Genomic DNA, 27,226 nt, shown 5'->3' on the forward strand with positions numbered 1-27,226 from the left:
ACCAGTGACCTTTCAGTTACTGGCCCAACGCTGTTAAGTGCTAGGCTACCTGCTTAGACTTTCTTTCCCCCCTCTGTGCTATTCCAAAGTGAGTTTGTTATTTAAAGGTACAGTATCTTGAACCTATACTGAACAAAAATATAAACGCAACATGCAACAATTTCACTGAGTTATAGTTCATATGAGGAAATCTGTCAATCCAGTAGGCCCTAATCTATGGATTTCACATGATTGGGAATACAGATATGCATCTGTTGGTCACAGATACCTTTAAAAAAAAAAGGGCCTCACAGTAGGTCAAGTCATTTTTGTGCATTCAAATTGCCATCGATAAAATGCAATTGTTCTTGTCCGTAGCTTATGTTCTTGCCCATACCATAACTCCAGCGCCACCATGGGGCACTCTGTTCACAACGTTGACATCAGCAACCTGCTCGCACACACGACGCCATACACGTAGTCTGCGGTTGTGAGGCCGGTTGGATATACTGCCAAATTCTCTAAAACGACGGAGGTGGCTTATGGTAGAGAAATGAACATTCAATTCTCTAGCAACAGCTCTGGTGGGCATTCCTGCAGTCAGCATGCCAATTGCACGCTCCCTCAAAACTTGAGACATCTGTAGCATTGTGTTGTGACAAAACATTTTAGAGTGGCCTTTTATTGTCCCCAGCACAAGGTGCACCTGTGTAATGATCAAGCTGTTTAATCAGATTCTTTACATGCCACACCTGTCTGTCAGGTGGATGGATTATGTTGGCAAAGGAGAAATGCTCACTAACGGATGTAAACAAATTTGTGCACAACATTTTAGAGAATAGCTTTTTGTGCATATGGTACATTTCTGGGATCTTTTATTTCAGCTCATGAAACATGGGACCAACATTTTACATGTTGCGTTTATCATTTTTTCTCAGTGTAGATATGACATACACTAGCCCATATGAGTTTTTGATGTCAGCTGCCTTGCATTACTTTTGCAGACTTCCACAGCCCAAAATGATTGGGCAACGCAGTTTGATGATTGCTTCTTGATCAATATCAGTTGTAGCCAATGAGATGACTAAGGTATAAATCAGGTTGAATGAATGGTAGGTACATTATAATTGTGACACTTTAACACAGGGCTGGACACAGCTCTTTGTAGGGATGAGTAGGTTAATGCAAAATAGGCTCTTGCTACTTTCTGTACTTAAATTAATTGAAATAGTTGTGTACAATCTTGCGATACTTTTTCGAGCACAGTTCAGAGAGAACTTTCCATATAACTCGTCATTTCCCCTATCTAACAAATGAAGATGGCGGCCGTTGTAGAAAGAGTAGAGGGAGGTTTTGGAGTCCTGGATTGTGACTCGGTGTCACCGAGATTGTCTACACCACCACCGGATCAACCACACCAGAACAACCCGCTCTTAGGACTTCCCATTGTGGCGATTGAAACTATTCTCAATTTCCTGTCTTACGACGAAATCAGCCTGCTACGCTTGGTGAGAGAACAAAAACAAACCACGAAGAAAATACCAATGCAGCGTCTGGCTAATCTAGCTCCTGCTAGCTATTTAACGAAAGCTAGTAGTAGCGTAGCTAGTTAGCTAAATCATAACATGCCTTGATTCACTGCTTATATGTTAGAAACGTGGATGTCTTTCCCACTACTACTACTACTACTACTACTAATAATAATAATAGCTAAAGGTACCGAAATATAGCTAACAAGGGCTAGCTAGCTAGCTTAGTTTAATAAATCGGTTTTTATTTCAACAACACCGAGCTGTTCCATTCCCAGTTGCTTTAGCCAGATGGGGCCCTGGCCTGGCTGGAACTCATGGCGAACTTGTCAAATTCAAACTAACACATAGGTATATTGTTTGTATAAAACGGTACTGATTTTATTTTCTAGCTAAATGCGTTACCTAGCTACTTAGTATGTTTCAAGATTTAGCAAAAACTGTTCGAGTGTAATTCTTAATGTCCACACTAAGTATTTGAAGTTGGGTTTTATTTCTGCGTTCCACCAAGTACAGTATGACTTTCCTTTAATTTACTTGTATCCTCTGGAAGACAGTGGTGTAATAGGCCAATTGACATCTAGAGGGAGGTGTTGGAACGATCTGTGTGGATGGGGGAGGAGTAGGCTATTTCAGCTCTGCCTCAGTCCATTTCGATCTGGCCATTGTAGAGTCCCAGTCGACATTAAAGTGGAACTGACAGAATTTTAGCAACATTAAATCTTATTAAAATCTGTTCATATACACCCCCAGGAATAATACGACACTTTTAAAAACATTTTCTGACAAGCGATCACTTAGATATGGTAATTTTAATACATTCTTAGAATGTTTGGGAATTACGTATATGCAAAGGCATTTGTGAGAATTCTATAGTAATATAGTGTGAAAGCGGCCTTGTGTTTGGACAATTAATAGACACTGCAGTAAATAAAGCCTAATAAAAACATCTGTCTCGTCCAGGACTGGCGTCTACGCAGACCGGTGCACCATAGCCAATCAGAGCTACAGTAGGCCTTTATGCAAACAAGACATTGCCACACAGGCCTGCCATTATTCACTTTGAACTGGACTGTGTGTTTACAGGCAGTTGTAACAGCTGACTTTAGCTCAATAGAACGCATTCACCAAAAGCCACAAAATACACCTGAATGTATTTCTGCAAATATGTCAATACCATGGGATTTCTCCTTTACATTTGGGAACTTTAGTCCTATTGATCAAACAACCATGAGAAGTTAGGCTCTCTCTCCCTCAGTTATGCACAAGATCAACAACTAATGCTAGCCAGAGCAAGATGAGCTAAAATATAACAAAATAACATTAGATAAACCCTCTCAAACATTTTCAGCTATTTGGCTGTCAAAATTGCACTGAGAAATGATGGGGAATTGTAGCCTACTTGTCCTTCTGCAGCTTGCCTGCCTGGCTGAAGTTGGCTAGCTAGCTACTTCCAGACACAAATAAGAGAACACCTCACTCTGACCATTTTACTCACCCTAGCAGAGCTGGTTAGCTAGGCTGTTTACATGTTATCTAGAGTGTTCGTGATTGTTTTGCCTACGTTTACTGACACTGGTCATATTCAGCGTGTGTTGCGTAAATTAATCAGCTATTCTGCACTCTGGCACACAGACGAGTGCTCTGAAATTGGAGTAGTGAATTTGGAGGCAGCAAACAATGTACCAGGCTTGCTGTGATTTATAACCTGATAGCAATATTTTTAGGACTACCAAGAAATGTATTAGAATTACATTAATCATGCAATGCCTTAGTGTACATCATGGAATGTTGAGTCAAATAGAACCTATTTATAAAACCTGTTATAAAGTTGGTTTTGTAGCATAAACTGGGAATTTTATATTTGTCCGTTTTCATATCTGCAAAGTAGTTAAAATGCTGTCAGTTCCACTTTAAGGCGTCCACATGCTTCCCCCGAAACAGTTCAAAAGAGTTTGTGCATATATTATGACAACGTTTTGGACTTCGGTAAGGGTTTTTTCGGCTGTTCGGGCACGTTACTACTTTTTTCATGATGGTGCTAGACAGCCATATGAGTGCTAGCTACAGAACATAAAGCTAGCCCAACCTGGACCCTGGGGTAGACGTAACATAGTAAATGGAAATCTGGGACACTCCAATTAGGATATGTTTAGTATGCTATGTCTTAATTTGTGGATGTCCATCATCCATTTCGTACAAAATGTTACATTTTAATTTGTTGTGGCGAGTGCAAGCTAGGTGGCTAACGCTAGCTGGGTTAGGAGTTAAGTTAAAGGGTTAGGGGAAGGGTTAGCTAACATGCAAAGTAGCTAAAAAGTAGTAAGTAGTTGCTAAAGTTGTCTGTGGTGAGATTCGAACACGCAACCTTTGGGTTGCTAGATGTTCGTGTTATATGCTCACCCATCCAACTTGACCAACCACCCTACTTTCGTTTTTGCCTTAAGTAACCTGTCATATGTAACATTATACTAATTTGAGTGTCCCAGATTTACATTTACTATGTTACGTCTAGTCTGAGACCAGGCTGGCTAGCCAAAACCAACAACACAAATAAATTGACTATTCAGCTACAAGTAGTGAGTGGGGTTAAACGGACTATACTAAACAAGTAAAATGTCTTGCCTTTGATTTTTGTTGTTTGTTTTTAATGATTTCCTCACACGGCTACGCCTACGTGTAGCCTACTTAGACACCGGATCCCCACATTTCCCACTCTCCCATGCTGAATAGCCTGAAGCCACATGGCTCTTCTCACAGGCTCTATTTCCCTACATGGGAGCATTGCGGCATTTTTGATCTGGTTACATGTACATTGAACAACACAGCAGCTTTTCGGCATGTTTTATTTCTGTATAACAAATCCATAACGAAGTTGACCCTTCAATGGGAAAGAATGTTTGTTTTCCCCAATTTGTGGGTGTGGTCAAGGGGAATTATTTGTTATGACGAATATCAACTCTTGCGTATACTAAAGACAGTACAGTATGATGGGCAGAAACTGCTTCTCCAATGGAAATCCCAGATCACACTTGTAGTCGCTGTCATGGCGACTGGCTAGCTAGGCTCGTGTAGAAACACGTCATCGGGTCTAACGGTCGTCTCGCGCCGAACTACGCGTGTGCAGGCCGTGCGCTCCTTCGGCAAAGTTGTTTTTAACAAATGTGTCAGTTTGTCACTTTCACGAGGGTAGAGTAATAACATGTTCAACTACTTACGCTGGCTCGCATCTAGGTTGTGCCTTTTTAGATTTAGAGAAATAACTACTAAGGAAGAATTTCACTTCTCTCATTGGGCTTGTTCAACAGTGCAGGCGACTGCCGACTGACTGATCTACAAATCACCTTGCATCATAAATAACGACTTGTTATTTGTAAGTCAGTCACAATTTACTCATGATTCATCACGGTTTTGATGCTCTCGAACATGGCCACAGATTTCTCAAACCCCAAACCTGGGTCTGTTTCGCAAGCGTTCCTTGCGATGTTATGTTTCTGGGTTTAGAAACTCTGTGGCCATACCATCACCCCACTGGTGCACCCTGCAGTGCAAACTGTCACTTTTTAGTTTGAGCATCACAGGCTGTACGTGTCAAGCGAGGGGTTGGAGGAAGTGTTATAAAAGACATGAGTCTCAATAGAAGCTACTCAACCATACCTTCCCGACTCTGTTCTTTTCCCAGGTATGCAAGCGCATGGACATGATCAATCAGCGCATGCTGAACCAAGGCTTCCTCAAGGTGGAGCGTTACCACAGCCTGTGCCAGAGGCAGGTCAAAGCCCAGCTTCCAAGGTCGGTCTCAACACCACTGGAGGGAGGGATTTCTAGAGTAGATGATGTGTATGCTATTTGAATATAGGTGTTTTTGCTTGGCCCGTGTACTGAGGCAAATCAATGAGTAAAAGTAGGCCTACTGCATCCAGGCAATGAAGCCAGAAGTGTTTGAGCTCTGTAGGAACTAGGGCTGTCCCTGACTAAAAAGATCTTGGTCGACCGAGAGTAGTCTGTTCTTTCGACCAATCGATTGGTATACATTTTAAAACGTGTATTTTTCCATATATAAACACACCCTATGTTTGATAAAAATCAACTATGTAGGTTGCTGAGCTTGTCTAATGCTTTAAGCACTGCGATAAAAAAATTAAGACACACACACATTAGTAGAGAGGGAGCCAGAGATCAGTATAGCCTAACCAGAAGAGAGAACTTGTTTCCACCACTCCCCTCCTCCTCCCACTGCTGCTGGCCTTCGCAGCCATTAAGCTCCTTAAGTTGCCTATAATAGGCTACACCAGCGGTCGGCAACCTTTTCCATTTGGAGTGCCAAGTTATCGTATTTCTACTGATCTGCGTGCCAGTTATGATTTTCATATGCACATTTTCATTTCCTTTTAATAGTCTTCATATCTCAATGTCACGGAAATGTGTTCAGAAATAAATATACACGATCTGTAAAAACCAGCTCCTCCCTCAACAGAGATCGATCATCTTGAAAAACTAAAGCAGATACAGTGAGGGGGAAAAAGGGATTTGATCCCCTGCTTGGTTTTGTACGTTTGCCCACTGACAAAGACATGATCAGTCTATAATTTTAATGGTAGATTTATTTGAACAGTGAGAGACAGAATAACAACAAAAAAAACTTAAACGCATGTCAAAAGTTATAAATTTATTTGCTTTTTAATGAGTCATGCAAAACATGACTTAGTACTTGGTGGCAAAACCCTTGTTGGCAATCAGAGGTCAGATGTTTCTTGTAGTTGGCCACCAGGTTTGCACACATCTCAGGAGGGATTTTGTCCCACTCCTTGCAGATCTTCTCCAAGTCATTAAGGTTTCGAGGCTGACGTTTGGCAACTCGAACCTTCAGCTCAGTCCACAGATTTTCTATGGGATTAAGGTCTGGAGACTGGCTAGGCCACTCCAGGACCTTAATGTGCTTCTTCTTGAGCCACTCCTTTGTTGCCTTGGCCGTGTGTTTTGGGTCATTGTCATGCTGGAATACCCATCCACGACCCATTTTCAATGCCCTGGCTGAGGGAAGGAGGTTCTCACCCAATATTTGACGGTACATGGTACAAGTTGTCCTGTCCCCTTAGCAGAAAAACACCCCCAAAGCATAATGTTTCTACCACCATGTTTGACGGTGGGGATGGTGTTCTTGGGGTCATAGGCAGCATTCCTCTTCCTCCAAACACGTTGAGTTGATGCCAAAGAGCTCGATTTTGGTCTCATCTGAACACAACACTTTCACCCAGTTCTCCTCTGAATCATTCAGATGTTCATTGGCAAACTTCAGACTGGCCTGTATATGTGCTTTCTTGAGCAGGGGGACTTTGCGGGCGCTGCAGGATTTGTCCTTCACGATGTAGTGTGTGACCAATTGTTTTCTTGGTGACTATGGTCCCAGCTGCCTTGAGATCATTGACAAGATCCTCCCGTGTAGTTCTGGGCTGATTCCTCACCGTTCTCATGATCATTGCAACTCCACGAGGTGATCTTGCATGGAGCCCCAGGCCGAGGGAGATTGACAGTTCTTTTGTATTTCTTCCATTTGCGAATAATCGCACAAACTGTTGTCACCTTCTCACCAAGCTGCTTGGCGATGGTCTTGTAGCCCATTCCAGCCTTGTCCCTGACATCCTTGGAGAGCTTTGTTCTTGGCCATGATGGAGAGTTTGGAATTTGATTGCTTCTGTGGACAGGTGTCTTTTTTATACAGGTAACGAGCTGAGATTAGGAGCACACTCTTAAAGGGAGTGCTCCTAATCTCAGTTTGTTACCTGTATAAAGACACCTGGGAGCCAGAAATCTTTCTGATAACATTTGACATGTGTTTTTCTGGATTTTTGTAGTTGTTATTCTGTCTCTCACTGTTCAAATAAACCTAACATTAAAATTATAGACTGATCATTTCTTTGTCAGTGGGCAAACGTACAAAATCAGCAGGGAATCAAATACTTTTTTCCCCTCACTGTAGATTGCTACGGCCCACCACCTACTGTAGAAAATAGTTTTACTGGAGTTGTGTAGCCTACCGGAGTGGACGCAACTCATATCCAACTGCTGATTTGAGATGTTCAATCATTCAGACTTAATTTAGATTGTTCAGATTGATCGTAAGAAATCGTTTTGGTAATTTCTTTTAACAGTGTGTACAGTGGGGGGAAAAAAGTATTTAGTCAGCCACCAATTGTGCAAGTTCTCCCACTTAAAAAGATGAGAGAGGCCTGTAATTTTCATCATAGGTACACGTCAACTATGACAGACAAATTGCGAATTTTTTCCAGAAAATCACATTGTAGGATTTTTAATGAATTTATTTGCAAATTGGGGTGGAAAATAAGTATTTGGTCACCTACAAACAAGCAAGATTTCTGGCTCTCACAGACCTGTAACTTCTTCTTTAAGAGGCTCCTCTGTCCTCCACTCGTTACCTGTGTTAATGGCACCTGTTTGAACTTGTTATCAGTATAAAAGACACCTGTCCACAACCTCAAACAGTCACACTCCAAACTCCACTATGGCCAAGACCAAAGAGCTGTCAAAGGACACCAGAAACAAAATTGTAGACCTGCACCAGGCTGGGAAGACTGAATCTGCAATAGGTAAGCAGCTTGGTTTGAAGAAATCAACTGTGGGCGCAATTATTAGGAAATGGAAGACATACAAGACCACTGATAATCTCCCTCGATCTGGGGCTCCACGCAAGATCTCACCCCGTGGGGTCAAAATGATCACAAGAACGGTGAGCAAAAATCTCAGAACCACACGGGGGGACCTAGTGAATGACCTGCAGAGAGCTGGGACCAAAGTAACAAAGCCTACCATCAGTAACACACTACGCTGCCAGGGACTCCGTGTAAAGGAAAGAATGAATGGGGCCATGTATCGTGAGATTTTGAGTGAAAACCTCCCATCAGCAAGGGCATTGAAGATGAAACGTGGCTGGGTCTTTCAGCATGACAATGATCCCAAACACACCGCCCGGGCAACGAAGGAGTGGCTTCGTAAGAAGCATTTCAAGGTCCTGGAGTGGCCTAGCCAGTCTCCAGATCTCAACCCCATATAAAATCTTTGGAGGGAGTTGAAAGTCAGTGTTGCCCAGCGACAGCCCCAAAACATCACTGCTCTAGAGGAGATCTGCATGGAGGAATGGGCCAAAATACCAGCAACAGTGTGTGAAAACCTTGTGAAGACTTACAGAAAACGTTTGACCTGTGTCATTGCCAACAAAGGGTATATAACAAAGTATTGAGAGACTTTTGTTATTGACCAAATACTTATTTTCCACCATAATTTGCAAATAATTCATAAAAAATCCTACAATGTGATTTTCTGGATTTTTTCCAATCGGCAGCAGATATTCATTTTAAAATGGAAAATGAATGTGTATATGCAACAACAACAAATTATCGCATCAATTTGTTCCCCTAATTAAACTAAAACGTATCGTTCATGTATCGGCGCCCATGCAATTCTAGATGTGTATCGAATCGTTCATGAAAGGAGAGATCCAAATCCCTAGGTCCATCATGTTTTCCTTGTTACAATAAGAAAGAGATGCATTGTTGGTAATTAAAGAAAATAAATAATCTGAGACCTCAACTTGTGAATGATTAGCCTAAATTATAGCCTATTCACCCCATTGTGTCAGCAGCACTAGTGCATTACGAAAGTGACAACCTCGATGCTATGAAACACATTCACAATACTTATTTTTTTATGCCTTTTTTATTTTTTTGTCATATCCAATTACAATCTTGTCACATCGCTGCAACTCCCCAACGGGCTCGGACGAGTCATGCGTCCTCCGAAACAGCCCGCCAAACCGTGCTCCTTAACACCTGCCCGCTTACCCGGAAGCCAGCTGCACCAATGTGTCGGAGGAAACACTGTTCAACTGATTACCAAAGTCAGCCTGCAGGCGCATGGCCTGCCACAAGGAGTCACTAGAGCGCGATGAGCCAAGTAAAGCACCCTCCCCGGACGACGCTGGACCAATTGTGCGCCGCCCTATGAGACTCCCAGTCACAGCCGGTTGTGACACAGCCTGGGCTCGAACCCGGGTCTGTAGTGACGTCTTAGACCGCTGTGCCACTCGGGAGGCCTGTACTTTGTTATTTTATTCCAAACCATTCAGCATCTTCACTTTTTGATGATCCCTGGAAAGTTATCATTCAATCATGATAAATGTTACTTGGATCATAAAAGTATCTGTCATCTTGTCCTATGTGTGTATTTGGTGTGCTTTGTCTTGTGGCAGGCGGGAGTCGGAGCGGAGGAACCACTCACTGGCCCGTCATGCTGACATCCTGGCTGCAGTAGAAACGCGCCTCTCGCTACTCAACATGACCTTCATGAAATATGTGGACTCCAGTCTTTGCTGCTTCATCCCTGGCAAGGTGCCTAGCTTCATCCTCTTTAATTTACCAGCCACTACCTACCTGTCACATCTGTACATTAGATGCTAATTTCTGTTATTTTATGGTGTTTTGCGTTGACTAACTTTAGAGCTTCTCCCATTTGGCCAGATGGCACTCCTGCTCTTAGCTTGACTATAGTTTAGAAAAATGATCTGAATAAATGATCAAAGCAGAATTAAAATTAAGTATTCTGAATAAGTGGAAGACCAGTTCCATCCCAATATGAACATGCTAGCTACTTCCACTAACTTGCAAAGTCTTGGCCTCAACAACATTACACACACACCAGGATCACATTCTTAACATTGTAAGCCCAAGCGTACAATTTATTCTAAGCTTAAGTTTCCCGGCATGTGACTGTCTTTCCCCAAGGTGATTGATGAGATCTACCGTGTGCTGCGCTATGTGAACTCTACACGTGCGCCCCAGCGGGCTCATGAGGTGCTGCAAGAGCTGCGGGACATCTCTTCCATGGCCATGGAGTACTTTGATGAGAAGATCGTCCCCATCCTGAAGAAGAGGCTTCCCGGGGCCGACCTGTCAGGGCGCCTCATCGGATCTGCCCCAGGTAATGGACAACTACACTGACCTTTTTATGGCCAATAAAGATTCTGTAATGTACAGATGCCCATGTTACTTAATATTAGTCAAATGAACATGAATATCTTTTATTGTTCAACTTGGCTACCAATTTAAGATTGTACCTAAGATCATCACCCTCAGTATTCTCTCTGCCTACCCCAGTGGCCGGACCCTCCACCTCCCTGACCACTATGTCCCTGCTGGCTAAGAACACGCCGTCACGCTCTGAGATGACCAAGGTGCAGCAGCAGGTGAAGGTGAACGGGGCGTCCATGACGGTGCTGCGGCGGGAGAATCAGGAGGTGCGCGTCAAACAGCTGGAGCAGCAAAAGCAGCTGCAGGACCAGGAGCAGAAGCTGCTGGAGCAGACGCAGGTTATCGGGGAGCAGAACGCCCGGCTGGCTGAGCTGGAGCACAAGCTCAGGGAACTGATGGACAGTGCGGTGGGGGGAGGGGCCAGGCCGGCTGTAGCCGCCTCCACCTCAGCAGCTTCTTCCTCGACAGGCTCCGCTGCCGTCACCACAACGTCTTCTGCTGCCGTCGCCACGGCAACCAGTGCCATGGCCGCAGCGGTGGAGACGGCAGGCAGCCTGCCCCTGAAACGCACCAGGAAGAGCTCAGACCTCCTGCGCCAGTCCAAACGCCTGCGCAGCAAGAAATAAGACAATGTTTTTTTTGTCTGATTGCATCTCCAACCATGTCCTGTGACATTATTTTAATTCTCATTGTCTGGAATGTCTTTAGTAGAGGGGGGGGTCATGGTAAAGGAGTCAGGAGTTGCTCTGTTTCCCTGGCGTTGAATTCCCCTTGTCATGTCCCTCTCAAATGCATACAGAAACTACACCATGGACATCTTTGTGCTGATTAGGCCAGCATATTTGGGCAAGAGTGCTAGTAGTCTCCTCAGTTTAACCACAGACTCTTAAAGCCACTAAGAATTTGCACACTAGTTGACAAGGTGCGAGTTAGGTTGAAAAATCTAAAACACTTAATCTTGGTATTCAGTCTTTCTTGTCCATCAACAAAAGTCAATCCAGATTAGGTTGTTGGCTCCTAGTGGGGAGAGAGCCTCATCTTTGCAGTGAGGCAAGAAATAATGAGTGCTTTCTAATATGCATTGCATAACTACTGATGAGGTGGACTTTGGTTGTTAAAAATGCATTTGAAATATTGGCTAGATGAGACCACTCAGGATAAAGGATGTTTAAATTCTGCCTCTGAGCCAATTTTGTCCTTATTGATGCAAATACAATTTTTAACTTAAGAAGTCATTTTCTTATTGTTTTGTTCTGTGTTGGCCAGGTGGGATTGCTTAATATCCTTGTTCAATATTCTTTATTTTTCTGAGACGGGCTAAATTAAAGGGTTTGACTCCTGCATCGAGAGGATTATATTACATTACTTGCCCTTCCCATCCCAAATTTGGTGCAATTAAAATTAAAGGAAGTTATTCTCTATTTCCCAAAAATTAGAATTTAATTTATTTTAGGCAGGTCCTGGGAGATTACGCATCCTCATGAAAAGGACAGTTTTACGATTCCTATTGTAATGAACGGTGTTCAGCTAGTATTAGTGAAATGACACTTTTGATTTTAAATGCATTTCTGTGTTCCACAAGAAGATGCAGTCTTTGGCACTCACTGTTGAGTTGAAGACAGGCAGGCTAATGTGGCGATTGATCATGTAGCTGAGGGAGCGTCTCTAAAGCCATGGTGCCTGGGAAATTAAGGAAAGGGACTTGTTTTACATTGGGCAATGGCAGGACGGCTATAGGATCCCACAAAAGACTTAGTTTTCAGAGATCAATCATTTCCAAAAAAAAGTTCTGACACAATCTTCCTTCAGGGCTAGAGTAATTTTGCTCCATCGTTTATCTATACGTTTTGGAAATGGCTGTCATTGATCAAATACTAGTCTGAGTAAAATTTGATTTATATGCAGTCAAGTATCTGTCTTTGGGGAAGATTTATCAAAGCTTTATATAAGAGGTAGAAATGACCCTCTGTATTGATTGACCAGACTGGTGATTCTGTCTTGGAGGTCAAAGGTAAATTTGCCACTTTGAAAATGTGTTTAATCAGTTGTGCAGTTGTCATCTAGACCTACTTCTCTGTCTACTGATCTTATTGTTATGCTATCTTTGTACACAAAGTTTAGTCCCATGTAACACCAAGTTCATCTGTTCAAGAAATATTCAGATTTGCCAAATGACTGCCGTGCAACTACAGTAGAGGTTGACCAATGTAAGCCCTACTGAAGATAACTTTTAGTAGAACTCCTTTCACAATTTAAAAGGATTTAAAGTGTTAGGTTTCTCCCTAATTGCTATAAAAACACTCTTGCACAACAGCACCCTTCCCATTTCAAGATCTCTGCACACAGTTCTCTTTTTAGCTTGTGAGCCCATAATGCGGCTGGAATTTCGTTAAGAATGACATAACATTTTACATTTAGCAGACGCTCTTATCCAGAGCGACTTACAGTTAAGTGAGTGCATACATTTTCAAATGACCTCAACCACTTGTGGCATGAAATCTGTGTGGCATACTGGGAATCGCAGTACACAACTGAGTGGACTCTAGGTGGCATACTGGGAATCGCAGTACACAACTGAGTGGACTCTAGCGTGTATTCTAAACGCACTGGGCAGGAAACACAAGAATATGTTATCTAGTGGCTTAATTTGAGAGACTGCGTCTCAGTTTAGAAATGAGTGTACTGTAAACTTCATGTACTACAAAAGTGTAGATTGTGGATTATTATGTATAAGAAAAGTGTAAATTGGCCAAACTGTATAGGTTGTTGCACACTTTACCGTTACAAGTACAAATGAAGCATTAAAATAAGTTAACCTATCGAGATATTGGTGAGCGTGTGTTTGTGAGAATAGTTTTGCAATACTTTTTTTTTTTTCACTGTAAGATGTGTTGATTCCTGACTGCATTACGTGACAAAGCGTGATACATATGTGACCTATTCCTCCGGTATGGTTCCTCCTATCCAAAACATTTTCATAAAAGGTAGCTGTAGTATGAGATCTAGTATCAGGCCTTTACCTGTTGCAGATGGATTGGTCTGGCTTGTTTCCATTCCACTTCTGATCAAATATCTGTTTTTCTCAACTACAGGTACCAAACTCTGTTACCTGGGTCGTCCTGCACCAGACAGGCCATGCTGGAGTTCACCTCTATGCAGATGGTTTAGAACCCCAAGCACACTGCATCATGTGAAACTCAAGTCACTACAGTTACCCCCTCCCAACAAAGTGACTCAGCCGAACTGCAGATCAGTTTCATCAATACAAAAGACTGCATGAAAGGAAATGCCTGTCCTGCTGTGGGTATGATTGAGGAACAATTTCACAAAACGTAATGCCTTGGCTGATTTATGTATTTTTTTTTGTTTAACAGAATAGCTTTCATAATACATTGTCTATTTATTGTATTAGAATGCCAATGTTTATCCTTTTTACTGTAACCAATCCGTGGATTGGGTCAAGAGGACATGGTCTTCAGCACTTGTTTTTTAAAACTGCTGTGCAACTCCTATAGAGCCTTATGTAACAGCGACATGGATTAATTTACATGCCAGAGCAAGTTCCTGTTACAGAATTCAAAGAAATGTACATTGCGATAAGAAACAATGCTGTATGTTGGTTTAGCAACCCTGTAGCTATTTGGTTACCGGTGACCAAATATAATTCAGATACATGTATCCTCAGTATCCTTTTGGACAAAACAGGAAATGTTGACTCACTTTGCAGTGTGGAAGCCAACTGCAGACTGGATTATCTCCGGAAGAAAAACATGATCTTTAAGATCAGTAGCTAGCCATTGCAGTGCATATATTTTTTATGTTCACTAATGTGATGCATTCTGTGAGCATTTAGTGAATTCATCATTCTGTATTTACTTGGGCTAGGTTTAAACATTTGTATGGACCACTATTCAGTTGTTGTAATAAAATAAGATGCCATTGGCACCATTTTGGCATACTTTAAAGGTCTAATGCAGCCTCTATATAATTTCTGGGTAACAATTAAGTACCTTACTGTGATTGTTTTCAATTTAAATGGTAAAAAATACATTGCTTCTTGGCAAGGGCTATTTCTCAAGCAATAATTTTTCCAAGACTGTCGGAGTGGTCTGAGTGGGGAGGGGAACATTTGCTGTTAAAGAGCGCAATAGTAATGGCACTAACATGGTTCGTTGGACAAAGCCTATGGGGTAATGTATTTATTTGATAAACTGTAAATAAGGTCTGTGGTAAACAGGGTAAGGAGATCTTATACATTTGTTCTATGAGATAATCCTCATCAGCTAACGTAACTTGTGAATTTAAGAGTTTTATGTAATCAGAAAATTGCATAACACAAAGGCTTCACAATTCATAAAGGTCATTAACTGAATGATTTTAAACTCAGACCTTATTTTCAGCCTTTATCCCAAAACCCTATTCTTTCCCCATAGGAATGGCTGAACCAACCAGAGGTATAGTGGGGAGAACAAGTATTTGATACACTGCCGATTTTGCAGGTTTTCCTACTTACAAAGCATGTAGAGGTCTGTAATTTTTATCATAGGTACACTTCAACTGTGAGAGACGGAATCTAGAAAGTCACATTGTATGATTTTTAAGTAATTAATTTGCATGTTATTGCATGACATAAGTATTTGATCACCTACCAACCAGTAAGAATTCCGGCTCTCACAGACCTGTTAGTTTTTCTTTAAGAAGCCCTCCTGTTCTCCACTCATTACCTGTATTAACTGCACCTGTTTGAACTCATTACCTGTATAAAAGACACCTGTCCACACACTCAATCAAACAGACTCCAACCTCTCCACAATGGCCAAGACCAGAGAGCTGTGTAAGGACATCAGGGATAAAATTGTAGACCTGCACAAGGCTGGGATGGGCTACAGGACAATAGGCAAGCAGCTTGGTGAGAAGGCAACAACTATTGGCGCAATTATTAGAAAATGGAAGCAGTTCAAGATGACGGTCAATCACCCTCGGTCTGGGGCTCCATGCAAGATCTCACCTCGTGGGGCATCAATGATCATGAGGAAGGTGAGGGATCAGCCCAGAACTACACGGCAGGACCTGGTCAATGACCTGAAGAAACCATTAGTAACACACTACGCCGTCATGGATTAAAATCCTGCAGCGCACGCAAGGTCCCCCTGCTCAAGCCAGCGCATGTCCAGGCCCATCTGAAGTTTGCCAGGAATGGGAGAAGGTCATGTGGTCTGATGAGACAAAAATAGAGCTTTTTGGTCTAAACTCCACTCGCCGTGTTTGGAGGAAGAAGAAGGATGAGTACAACCCCAAGAACACCATCCCAACCGTGCATGGAGGTGGAAACATCATTCTTTGGGGATGCTTTTCTGCAAAGGGGACAGGACGACTGCACCGTATTGAGGGGAGGATGGATGAGGCCATGTATCGCGTGATCTTGGCCAACAACCTCCTTCCCTCAGTAAGAGCATTGAAGATGGGTCGTGGCTGGGTCTTCCAGCATGACAACGACCCGAAACACACAGCCAGGGCAACTAAGGAGTGGCTCCGTAAGAAGCATCTCAAGGTTCTGGAGTGGCCTAGCCAGTCTCCAGACCTGAACCCAATAGAAAATATTTGGAGGGAGCTGAAAGTCCGTATTGCCCAGCGACAGCCCCGAAACCTGAAGGATCTGGAGAAGGTCTGTATGGAGGAGTGGGCCAAAATCCCTGCTGCAGTGTGTGCAAACCTGGTCAAGACCTACAGGAAACGTATGATCTCTGTAATTGCAAACAAAGGTTTCTGTACCAAATATTAAGTTCTGCTTTTCTGATGTATCAAATACTTATGTCATGCAATAAAATGCAAATTAATTACTTAAAATCATACAATGTGATTTTCTGGATTTTTGTTTTAGATTCCGTCTCTCACAGTTGAGACCTCTACATGCTTTGTAAGTAGGAAAACCTGCAAAATCGGCAGTGTATCAAATACTTGTTCTCCCCACTGTAACTAATTTCCGTTTTTTAGGACTACAAGCTGGCGAGCTCTATTGGCAAAGGTTTGGAACATAAAATCAAATAAAAATGTATTGGTCTCATACACAGTTTGGCAGGTGTTATAACGGGTGCAGTGACATGCTTATGTTACTAGCTCCTAATAATGCAGTAAACTTTCAAACAAGAAATCAAGAACGGCGGGATGAATCTGATTATCAACCCAAATAGCATTGTAGCAGTAATCAAATGCAATCTATACGCATGTACACCGGGAGAATTTACATATAATCAGCTAAGAATATGTACAGCAGTAGATACAGTGGGGAAAAACAGTATTTAGTCAGCCACCAATTGTGCAAGTTCTCCCACTTAAAAAGATGAGAGAGGCCTGTAATTTTCATCATAGGTACACGTCAACTATGACAGACAAATTGAGAAAAAATTATCCAGAAAATCACATTGTAGGACTTTTAATGAATTTATTTGCAAATTATGGTGGAAAATAAGTATTTGGTCACCTACAAACAAGCAAGATTTCTGGCTCTCACAGACCTGTAACTTCTTCTTTAAGAGGCTCCTCTGTCCTCCACTCGTTACCTGTATTAATGGCACCTGTTTGAACTTGTTATCAGTATAAAATACACCTGTCCACAACCTCAAACAGTTACACTCCAAACTCCACTATGGCCAAGACCAAAGAGCTGTCAAAGGACACCAGAAACAAAATTGTAGACCTGCACCAGGCTGGGAAGACTGAATCTGCAATAGGTAAGCAGCTTGGTTTGAAGAAATCAACTGTGGGAGCAATTATTAGGAAATGGAAGACATACAAGACCACAGATAATCTCCCTCGATCTGGGGCTCCACGCAAGATCTCACCCCGTGGGTGTCAAAATGATCACAAGTCCCAGAACCACATGGGGGGACCTAGTGAATGACCTGCAGAGAGCTGGGACCAATGTAACAAAGCCTACCATCAGTAACACACTACGCCGCCAGGGACTCAAATCCTGCAGTGCCAGACGTGTCCAGGCCCGTCTGAAGTTTGCTAGAGTGCATTTGGATGATCCAGAAGAGGATTGGGAGAATGGCTGTTTTTCTGCAAAGGGACCAGGACGACTGATCCGTGTAAAGGAAAGAATGAATGGGGCCATGTATCATGAGATTTTGAGTGAAAACCTCCTTCCATCAGCAAGGGCATTGAAGATTAAACGTGGCTGGGTCTTTCAGCATGACAATGATCCCAAACACACCGCCCGGGCAACGAAGGAGTGGCTTCGTAAGAAGCATTTCAAGGTCCTGGAGTGGCCTAGCCAGTCTCCAGATCTCAACCCCATAGAAAATCTTTGGAGGGAGTTGAAAGTCCGTGTTGCCCAGCGACAGCCCCAAAACATCACTGCTCTAGAGGAGATCTGCATGGAGGAATGGGCCAAAATACCAGCAACAGTGTGTGAAAACCTTGTGAAGACTTACAGAAAACGTTTGACCTGTGTCATTGCCAACAAAGGGTATATAACAAAGTATTGAGAAACTTTTGTTATTGACCAAATACTTATTTTCCACCATAATTTGCAAATAAATTCATTAAAAATCCTACAATGTGATTTTCTGGATTTTTTTTTCTCATTTTGTCTGTCATAGTTGACGTGTACCTATGATGAAAATTACAGGCCTCTCTCATCTTTTTAAGTGGGAGAACTTGCACAATTGGTGGCTGACTAAATACTTTTTTGTAAATATATTTAATCAATTTTGAATTCAGGCTTTAACGACAAAATGTGGAATCAAGGGGTATGAACACAGTATATAGTCGTGTGAGTGTGCATATAGTCAGCGCAAGATGGGGTCTGTGTAGATAGTCTGGGTAACCATTTAATTACCTATTTAGCAATCTTATGGCTATTTAGCGGTCTTATTTCTTGGGGGTAGAAGCTGTCTCGGAGCCTTTTGGTCCGAAAGCCGATGCTCCAGTACCGTTTGCCGGATGGAACAGTCTATGGCTTGGGTGGCTGGAGTCTTCAGCAATTTTTCGAGCCTTCCGCTGACACCACGGTCCTGGATGGCAGGGAGCTTGGCCCCAGCGATGTACTGGGCTGAACACACCACACTCTGTAGCGCTTTGCGGTCGAGGGCGGTGCATTTGCCATACCAAGCTGTGATGCAGCCAGTCAAGATGCTCTTGATGTTACAGCTGTAGAACTTTGAGGATCTGAAGGTCCCTGACAAATCTTTTCAGTCTCCTGAAGGGGAAGAGGCGCTGTCGTGCCCTCTTCACGACTTAGCGGGTGTGTGTGGACCATGTTAAGTCCTTAGTGATGTGGACGCCAAGGAACTGGAAGCTCTCGATCCGCTCCACTACAGCCCTGTCGATGTGGATGGGGGCATGTTCTCCCCTCTTTCTCCTGTAGTCAATCAGCTCCTCGGTCTTACTGACGTTGAGGTAGAGGTTGTTGTCTTGGCACCACACTGCCAAGTCTCTGACCTCCTTTCTGTAGGCTGTGTCATCGTTGTCGGAGATCAGGCCTACCACTGTAGTGTCGTCAGCAAACTTGATGATGGTGTTGGAGTCGTGCTATTCAACTACATTTACATTTTTTACATTTTAGTCATTTAGCAGACACTCTTATCCAGAGCGACTTACAGTTAGTGAGTGCATACATGTTTCATACTGGCCCCCCGTATGAATCGAACCCACAACCCTGCCGTTGCAAGTGCCATGCTCTACCAACTGAGCTACAGGAGGCTACAACTAGTCAAGGGCTTGATGTTTAGTCGACAAGTAACTTGAAGTTGAATCAAGTGTGCTAGCTCTGGAATATATTAAATAACATTATTTGTAAGATGATAGCACACTTGTGATAATTAGCATGCAAAAAGCACACGCATGATTTCGTAAGACATGCCTCTAATCTCTAACCAAAATAGCCCATCTCCTAAGGACAGGAGGTCTCTGGGGAAGTGGTGACGGAGTAAGAGTAAAACAAATATACAAACAAACATATAACAATACAGTGTCTTGTGAAAGTATTCACCCCCCTTGGCATTTTTCCTATTTTGTTGCCTTACAACCTGGAATTTAAATGGATTTTTTTGCAGGTTTCTATTATTTGATTTACACAACATGCCTACCACTTTGAAGATGCAAAATAAATAAAAAAGTGAAACAAACAAGAAATAAGACAATAAAACAGAAACCTTGAGTGTGCATAACTATTCACCCCCACAAAGTCAATACTTTGTAGAGCCACCTTTTGCAGCAATTACAGCTGCAAGTCTCTTGGGGTATGTCTCTATAAGCTTGGCACATCTAGCCACTGGGATTTTTGCCCATTCTTCAAGGCAAAACTGCTCCAGCTCCTTCAAGTTGGATAGGTTCCGCTGGTGTACAAAACTCTTTAAGACATATCACAGATTCTCAATTGGATTGAGGTCTGGGCTTTGACTAGGCCATTCCAAGACATTTAAATGTTTCCCCTTAAACCACTCAAGTGTTGCTTTAGCAGTATGCTTAGTATCATTGTCCTGTTGGAAGGTGAACCTCCGTCCCAGTCTCAAATCACTGGAAGACTGAAACTGTATTTTCCATCATTCCTTCAATTCTGACCAGTTTCCCAGTCCCTGCCGATGGAAAAACCGGGGTGATGAGAGGTCTAAGGCACTGCATCGCAGTGCTAGCTGTGCCACTAGAGATCCTGGTTCGAATCCAGGCTCTGTCGTAGCCGGCAGCGACCGGGAGACCCATGGGGCGGCGCACAATTGGCCCAGCGTCGTCCAGGGTAGGGGAGGGAATGGCCGGCAGGGATTTAGCTCAGTTGGTAGAGCATGGCGTTTGCAATGCCAGGGTTGTGGGTTCGATTCCCACGGGGGGCCAGTATGAAAAAAATAATGTATGCACTCACTAACTGTAAGTCGCTCTGGATAAGAGCGTCTGCTAAATGACTAAAATGTAAAATGTAAATGTGTTGGGTTTGCACCAGACATAGCGTTTTCCTTGATGGCCAAAAAGCTCAATTCTAGTCTCATCTGACCTGAGTACCTTCTTCCATATGTTTAGGGAGTCTCCCATGTGCCTTTTGGCGAACACCAAACGTATTTGCTTATTTTTGTCTTTAAGCAATGGCTTTTTTTCTGAACACTCTTCCGTAAAGCCAAGCTCCGTGGAGTGTACAGCTTAAAGTGGTCCTATGGACAGATACTCATATCTCCGCTGTGGAGCTTTGCAGCTCCTTCAGGGTTATCTTTGGTCTCTTTGTTGCCTCTCTGATTAATGCCCTCCTTGCCTGGTCTGTGAGTTTTGGTGGGCGGCCCTCTCTTAGCAGGTTTGTTGTGGTGCCATATTCTTTAAATTTTTTAATAATGGATTTAATGGTGCTCCGTGGGATGTTCAATGTTTCTGATATTTTTTTATAACCCAACCCTGATCTGTACTTCTCCACAACTTTGTCCCTGACCTGTTTGGCGAGTTCCTTGGTCTTCATGGTGCCGCTTGCTTGGTGGTGCCCCTTGCTTAGTGGCATTGCAGACTCTGGGGCCTTTCAGAACAGGTGTATATATACTGAGATCATGTGACAGATCATGTGACACTTAGATTGCACACAGGTGGACTTTATTACACTAATTATGTGAAATGCAAATAAAAATAAATTTAGATTACAGGTTGTAATGCAACAAAATAGGAAAAAGGCCAAGGGGGATGAGTACTTTTGCAAGGCACTGTATTTATTTATATACTGGATTCTTGACATAGCTCACTCTAAAACTGTATACAGTGGGGGAAAAAAGTATTTAGTCAGCCACCAATTGTGCAAGTTCTCCCACTTAAAAAGATGAGAGAGGCCTGTAATTTTCATCATAGGTACACGTCAACTATGACAGACAAAATGAGAAGAAAAAAATCCAGAAAATCACATTGTAGGATTTTTAATGAATTTATTTGCAAATTATGGTGGAAAATAAGTATTTGGTCAATAACAAAAGTTTCTCAATACTTTGTTATATACCCTTTGTTGTCAACGACACAGGTCAAACGTTTTCTGTAAGTCTTCACAAGGTTTTCACACACTGTTGCTGGTATTTTGGCCCATTCCTCCATGCAGATCTCCTCTAGAGCAGTGATGTTTTGGGGCTGTCGCTGGGCAACACGGACTTTCAGCTCCCTCCAAAGATTTTCTATTGGGTTCAGGTCTGGAGACTGGCTAGGCCACTCCAGGACCTTGAGATGCTTCTTACGGAGCCACTCCTTAGTTGCCCTGGCTGTGTGTTTCGGGTCGTTGTCATGCTGGAAGACCCAGCCACGACCCATCTTCAATGCTCTTACTGAGGGAAGGAGGTTGTTGGCCAAGATCTCGCGATACATGGCCCCATCCATCCTCCTCTCAATACGGTGCAGTCGTCCTGTCCCCTTTGCAGAAAAGCATCCCCAAAGAATGATGTTTCCACCTCCATGCTTCACGGTTGGGATGGTGTTGTTGGGGTTGTACTCATCCTTCTTCTTCCTCCAAACACGGCGATTGGAGTTTAGACCAAAAAGCTCTATTTTTGTCTCATCAGACCACATGACCTTCTCCCATTCCTCCTCTGGATCATCCAGATGGTCATTGGCAAACTTCAGACGGGCCTAGACATGTGCTGGCTTGAGCAGGGGGACCTTGCGTGTGCTGCAGGATTTTAATCCATGACGGCGTAGTGTGTTATTAATGGTTTTCTTGAAGACTGTGGTCCCAGCTCTCTTCAGGTCATTGACCAGGTCCTGCCGTGTAGTTCTGGGCTGATCCCTCACCTTCCTCATGATCATTGATGCCCCACGAGGTGAGATCTTGCATGGAGCCCCAGACCGAGGGTGATTGACCGTCATCTTGAACTTCTTCCATTTTCTAATAATTGCGCCAACAGTTGTTGCCTTCTCACCAAGCTGCTTGCCTATTGTCCTGTAGCCCATCCCAGCCTTGTGCAGGTCTACAATTTTATCCCTGATGTCCTTACACAGCTCTCTGGTCTTGGCCATTGTGGAGAGGTTGGAGTCTGTTTGATTGAGTGTGTGGACAGGTGTCTTTTATACAGGTAACAAGTTCAAACAGGTGCAGTTAATACAGGTAATGAGTGGAGAACAGGAGGGCTTCTTAAAGAAAAACTAACAGGTCTGTGAGAGCCGGAATTCTTACTGGTTGGTAGGTGATCAAATACTTATGTCATGCAATAAAATGCAAATTAATTACTTAAAAATCATACAATGTGATTTTCTGGATTTTTGTTTTAGATTCCGTCTCTCACAGTTGAAGTGTACCTATGATAAAAACTACAGAGCTCTACATGCTTTGTAAGTAGGAAAACCTGCAAAGTCTGCAGTGTATCAAATACTTGTTCTCCCCACTGTACATATACAGTTGAAGTCGGAAGTTTACATACACCTTAGCCAAATATATTTAAACTCAGTTTTTCACAATTCCTGACATTTAATCCTAGTAAATATTTCCTGTCTTAGGTCAGTTAGGATCACCACTTTATTTTAAGAATGTGAAATGTCTGAATAATAGTAGAGAGAATTATTTATTTCAGCTTTTATTTCTTTCATCACATTCCTAGTGGGTCAGAAGTTTACATACACTCAATTAGTATTTGGTAGCATTGCCTTTAAATTGTTTAACTTGGGTCAAACGTTCCGGGTAGCCTTCCACAAGCTTCCCACAATAAGTTGGGTGAATATTGGCCCATTCCTCCTGACAGAGCTGGTGTAACTGAGTCAGGTTGTAGGCCTCCTTGCTCACACACTATTTTTCAGTTCTGCCCACACATTTTCAATAGGATTGAGGTCAGGGCTTTATGATGGCCACTCCAATACCTTGACTTTGTTGTCCTTAAGCCATTTTGCCACAACTTTGGAAGTATGCTTGGGGTCATTGTCCATTTGGAAGACCCATTTGTGACCAAGCTTTAACTTCCTGACTGATGTCTTGAGATGTTGGTTCAATATATCCACATAATTTTCCTTCCTCATGATGCAATCTATTTTGTGAAGTGCACCAGTCCCTCCTGCAGCAAAGCACCCCCACAGCATGATGCTGCCATCCCCGTGCTTCACGGTTGGTATGGTGTTCTTCGGCTTGCAAGCCTTCCCCTTTTTCCTCCAAACATAACGATGGTCATTATGGCCAAACAGTTCTATTTTTGTTTCATCAGACCAGAGGACATTTCTACAAAAAGTACGATCTTTGTCCCCATGTGCAGTTGCAAACCGTAGTCTGGCTTTTATATGGCGGTTTTTGAGCTGTGGCTTCTTACTTGCTGAGCGGCCTTTCAGGTTATGTCGATATAGGACTTGTTTTACTGTGGATATAGATACTTTTGTACCCGTTTCCTCCAGCATCTTCACAAGGTCCTTTGCTGTTGTTCTGGGATTGATTTACACTTTTCGCACCAAAGTACGTTCATCTCTAGGAGACAGAACGTGTCTCCTTCCTGAGCGGTATGATTGCTTTGTGGTATCAAGCACAAACATGTGGTTTACATGAAGTTGATACCACTCCATTGACTCCATTCCAGCCATTATTATGAGCCGTCCTCCCCACAGCAGCCTCCACTGATACACACCGACTGTACAAAACATTAAGCACACCTGTTCTTTCCATACATTTTACATTTTAGTCATTTAGCAGACGCTCTTATCCAGAGCGACTTACAGTTAGTGAATACATATCTTTTTATACTGGCCCCCCGTGGGAATCGAACCCACAACCCTGGCGTTGCAAACGCCATGCTCTATCAACTGAGCTACTTCCCTGCCGGCCATTCCCTCCCCTACCCTGGACGACGCTGGGCCAATTGTGCGCCGCCCATGAGTCTCCCGGTCGCGGCCGGCTGCGACAGAGCCTGGATTCGAACCAGGATCTCTAGTGGCACAGTTAGCACTGCGATGCAGTGCCTTAGACCACTGCGCCACTCAGGAGTACATGACATAGACAGACCAGGTGAATCCAGGTGAAAGCTATGATCCCTTATTGATGTCAATTGTTAAATCCACTTCAATCAGTGAGATTAAAGGGAGGAGACAGTTTAAATAATAATTTTTAAGCCTTGAGACAATTGAGACATGGAATGTGTATGTGTGCCATTCAGAGGGTGAATGGGCAAGACTAAAGATTGTGCCTTTGAACGGGGTATGGTAGTAGGTTCCAGGCGCACCGGTTTGTGTCAAGAACTGCAACGCTGCTGGGTTTTTCACGCTCAACAGTTTCCCGTGTGTATCAAGAATGGTCCACCACCCAAAGGACATTCAGCCAACTTGACACAACTGTGGGAAGCATTGGAGTCAACATTGGCCAGCAGCCCTGTGGAACGCTTTCGACACATTGTAGAGTCCATGCCCCAACGAATTGAGGCTGTTCTGAGGGCAAAAGCGGGGGGGTGCAACACAATATTAGGAAGATGTTCTTAATGTTTTGTACACTCAGTGTGTATAAGTGGAGGCTGGTGGGAAGAGCTATAGGAGGATGGGCTCATTGTAATGGCTGGAATATAATTAATGGAACGGTATCAAACACATCAGTATGAAAAACTGTATGCACTCACTAACTGTAAGTCGCTCTGGATAAGAGTGTCTGCTAAATGACAAAAAAATAAAAATAATAATCATCATCAAACATGGAAAACATGTTTGACTCCGTTCCATTTATTCCATTCTAGACATTACAATGAGCCCGTCCTCATATAGCTCCTCCCACCAGCCTCCACTGAACAAAAATATAAACGCAACATGGAATGTGTTGGTCCCATCTTTCATGAGCTGAAATATAAGATCCCATAAATTTTCCATACACACAAAAAACGTATTTCTCTCAAATGGTGCACCTTGTGCTGGGGACAATAAAAGGCCACTCTAAAATGTGCAGTTTTGTCACACAACACAATGCCACAGATGTCTCAAGTTTTGAGGGAGCGTGCAATTGGCATGCTGACTGCAGGAATGTCCACCAGAGCTGTTGCCAGAGAATTGAATGTTCATTTCTCTACCCCTTGGAGGCCAACGTCGTTTTAGAGAATTTGGCAGTACGTCCAACCGGCCTCACAACTGCAGACGACGTGTAACCACGCCAGCCCAAGACCTCCACATCCGGCTTCTTCACTTGCAGGATCGTCTGAGACCAGCCACTCGGACAGCTGATGAAACTGTGGGTTTGCACAACCGAAGATACTATTCCATCTACTCCATTCCAGCCATTATTATGAGCCGTCCTCCCCTCCGCAGCCTCCACTGATGTACATATCTATTTCAAATAACTTGTATTCCTGCACCTTGATCTGGTCCTGGCACTTCCTGTATATAACTAATTTCTTGTGTATTTTATTCCTTGTGTTACAATTTTTATTTTTATTATTTTTAAACTATACACCTGCAGCTGCCATCATAACATCTATTTACGTTCCATTTCTGTGGTAGTTGATAACCATTGCTATGAAAGCTAGGAAGCCAACCTTACTGAAGCATAAATCACTCGTTGGCCTATCCCTCTGTGCTGGCACAAATCTACTACTCACTACGCCCTTGAACCATCCTCTACTTTTTTCACTGACTCGGCATACGACACCTTCTGCACTACTCTGACCACTTAAACCTGCCTCTCTCTCACTGGACACTTCTTATAGACAAGTTTTTGAGCCGTTTCCGCTCTACTTCCTGAACTCCTCCCGTCGATGCAATCCACTTCCGTTCTGCCGGGCTGGGTTTGTTTTGCTAGCTAGCTCCGTTGTGCCGACAAAGCACTGATATCGCAGTGACAAAGAGGATATAAAAATTACAATTACAACATGAAGAAAAGTGGTTCGGGAACGACGTGTGCGGTAGTTGGTTGCAAAAACTCGAGAAAGCACCTGAACGAGTGGTTAGATAGAGAGTGCTACGACCACAAACCAGCTACGAAGAGGCAATGTCCATGCGCTCCATTGTTTACATTTTTTCGCAAGCCTGATACCGACTCGGAATCAAGGACCTGGCTGAAGGCATTGAATCTAAAGAAACCACCCCTCAACGTTTTTGTTTGTTCCTATCACTTTGTTGACCAAAAACCTACCAAGGATAATCCTTTCCCAGAGTTGTGGTTGGGATACAATCGCCCTCCCCAGCCAAAGAGGCGTCAACTCACCCAGCGGACCACTGCCTCCCCCCAGATAAAGAAACGCAGACTTGAATCTGAGGGTAAGTTCAGCAACTTTAGCTATGAAGCTGACAATACTGTTAATTATGAAGAAGTTGTCATACATTAACATTGCTACCGGTATTTTGCTAAGGCAGTTGATTGTTTTGGAGATGGGACAAACAATGCCCACGATAGCTACATCATTAATTGTGTGTGTGTGTGTGTGTGTGTGTCTGCCTGCGTGTGCCTTAGTCTACATCATAAATACAATGCAAGGTGGCAGGCTGTTAAATAATAATATGCCATTTAGCAGACGCTTTTATCCAAAGCGACTTACAGTCATGCGTGCATAAATTTTTTGTTTGTTTATTGGTGGTCCCGGGGCTCGAACCCACTACCTTGGCGTTATAAGCGCCGTGCTCTACCAGCTGAGCTACAGAGGACCTGTTGTGATGATGATTGTGTGTGTGCGTGTGAGTGCAATGTTGTAGTACACATTTTTCCATTGTGATGTTTGTAGTGAGAGGACTCTATGCCTGCATTAATTTAGCTCCATCCATGTTTTCTCTTCCCCTTTTTAG

General features: G+C 43.1%; 1 protein-coding gene across 1 annotated transcript; it reads left to right on the top strand.

The window, feature by feature from the left end:
- Positions 1–1,289: 1,289 nt before the first annotated feature.
- On the top strand, positions 1,290–13,375 carry LOC311131501 (F-box only protein 28-like). Its single transcript, XM_084164530.1, has 5 exons — positions 1,290–1,487; positions 5,191–5,300; positions 9,775–9,913; positions 10,307–10,502; positions 10,679–13,375. Exons 1-5 carry the CDS (start codon positions 1,293–1,295, stop codon positions 11,176–11,178), a joined length of 1,140 nt encoding a protein of 379 aa, XP_084020656.1. The 5' UTR covers positions 1,290–1,292; the 3' UTR covers positions 11,179–13,375.
- The last annotated feature ends 13,851 nt before the right edge of the window (positions 13,376–27,226 follow it).

Source organism: Coregonus lavaretus, assembly GCF_964263955.1.
Source record: "Coregonus lavaretus genome assembly, chromosome: 1".
Classification (NCBI taxonomy): domain Eukaryota; kingdom Metazoa; phylum Chordata; class Actinopteri; order Salmoniformes; family Salmonidae; genus Coregonus; species Coregonus lavaretus.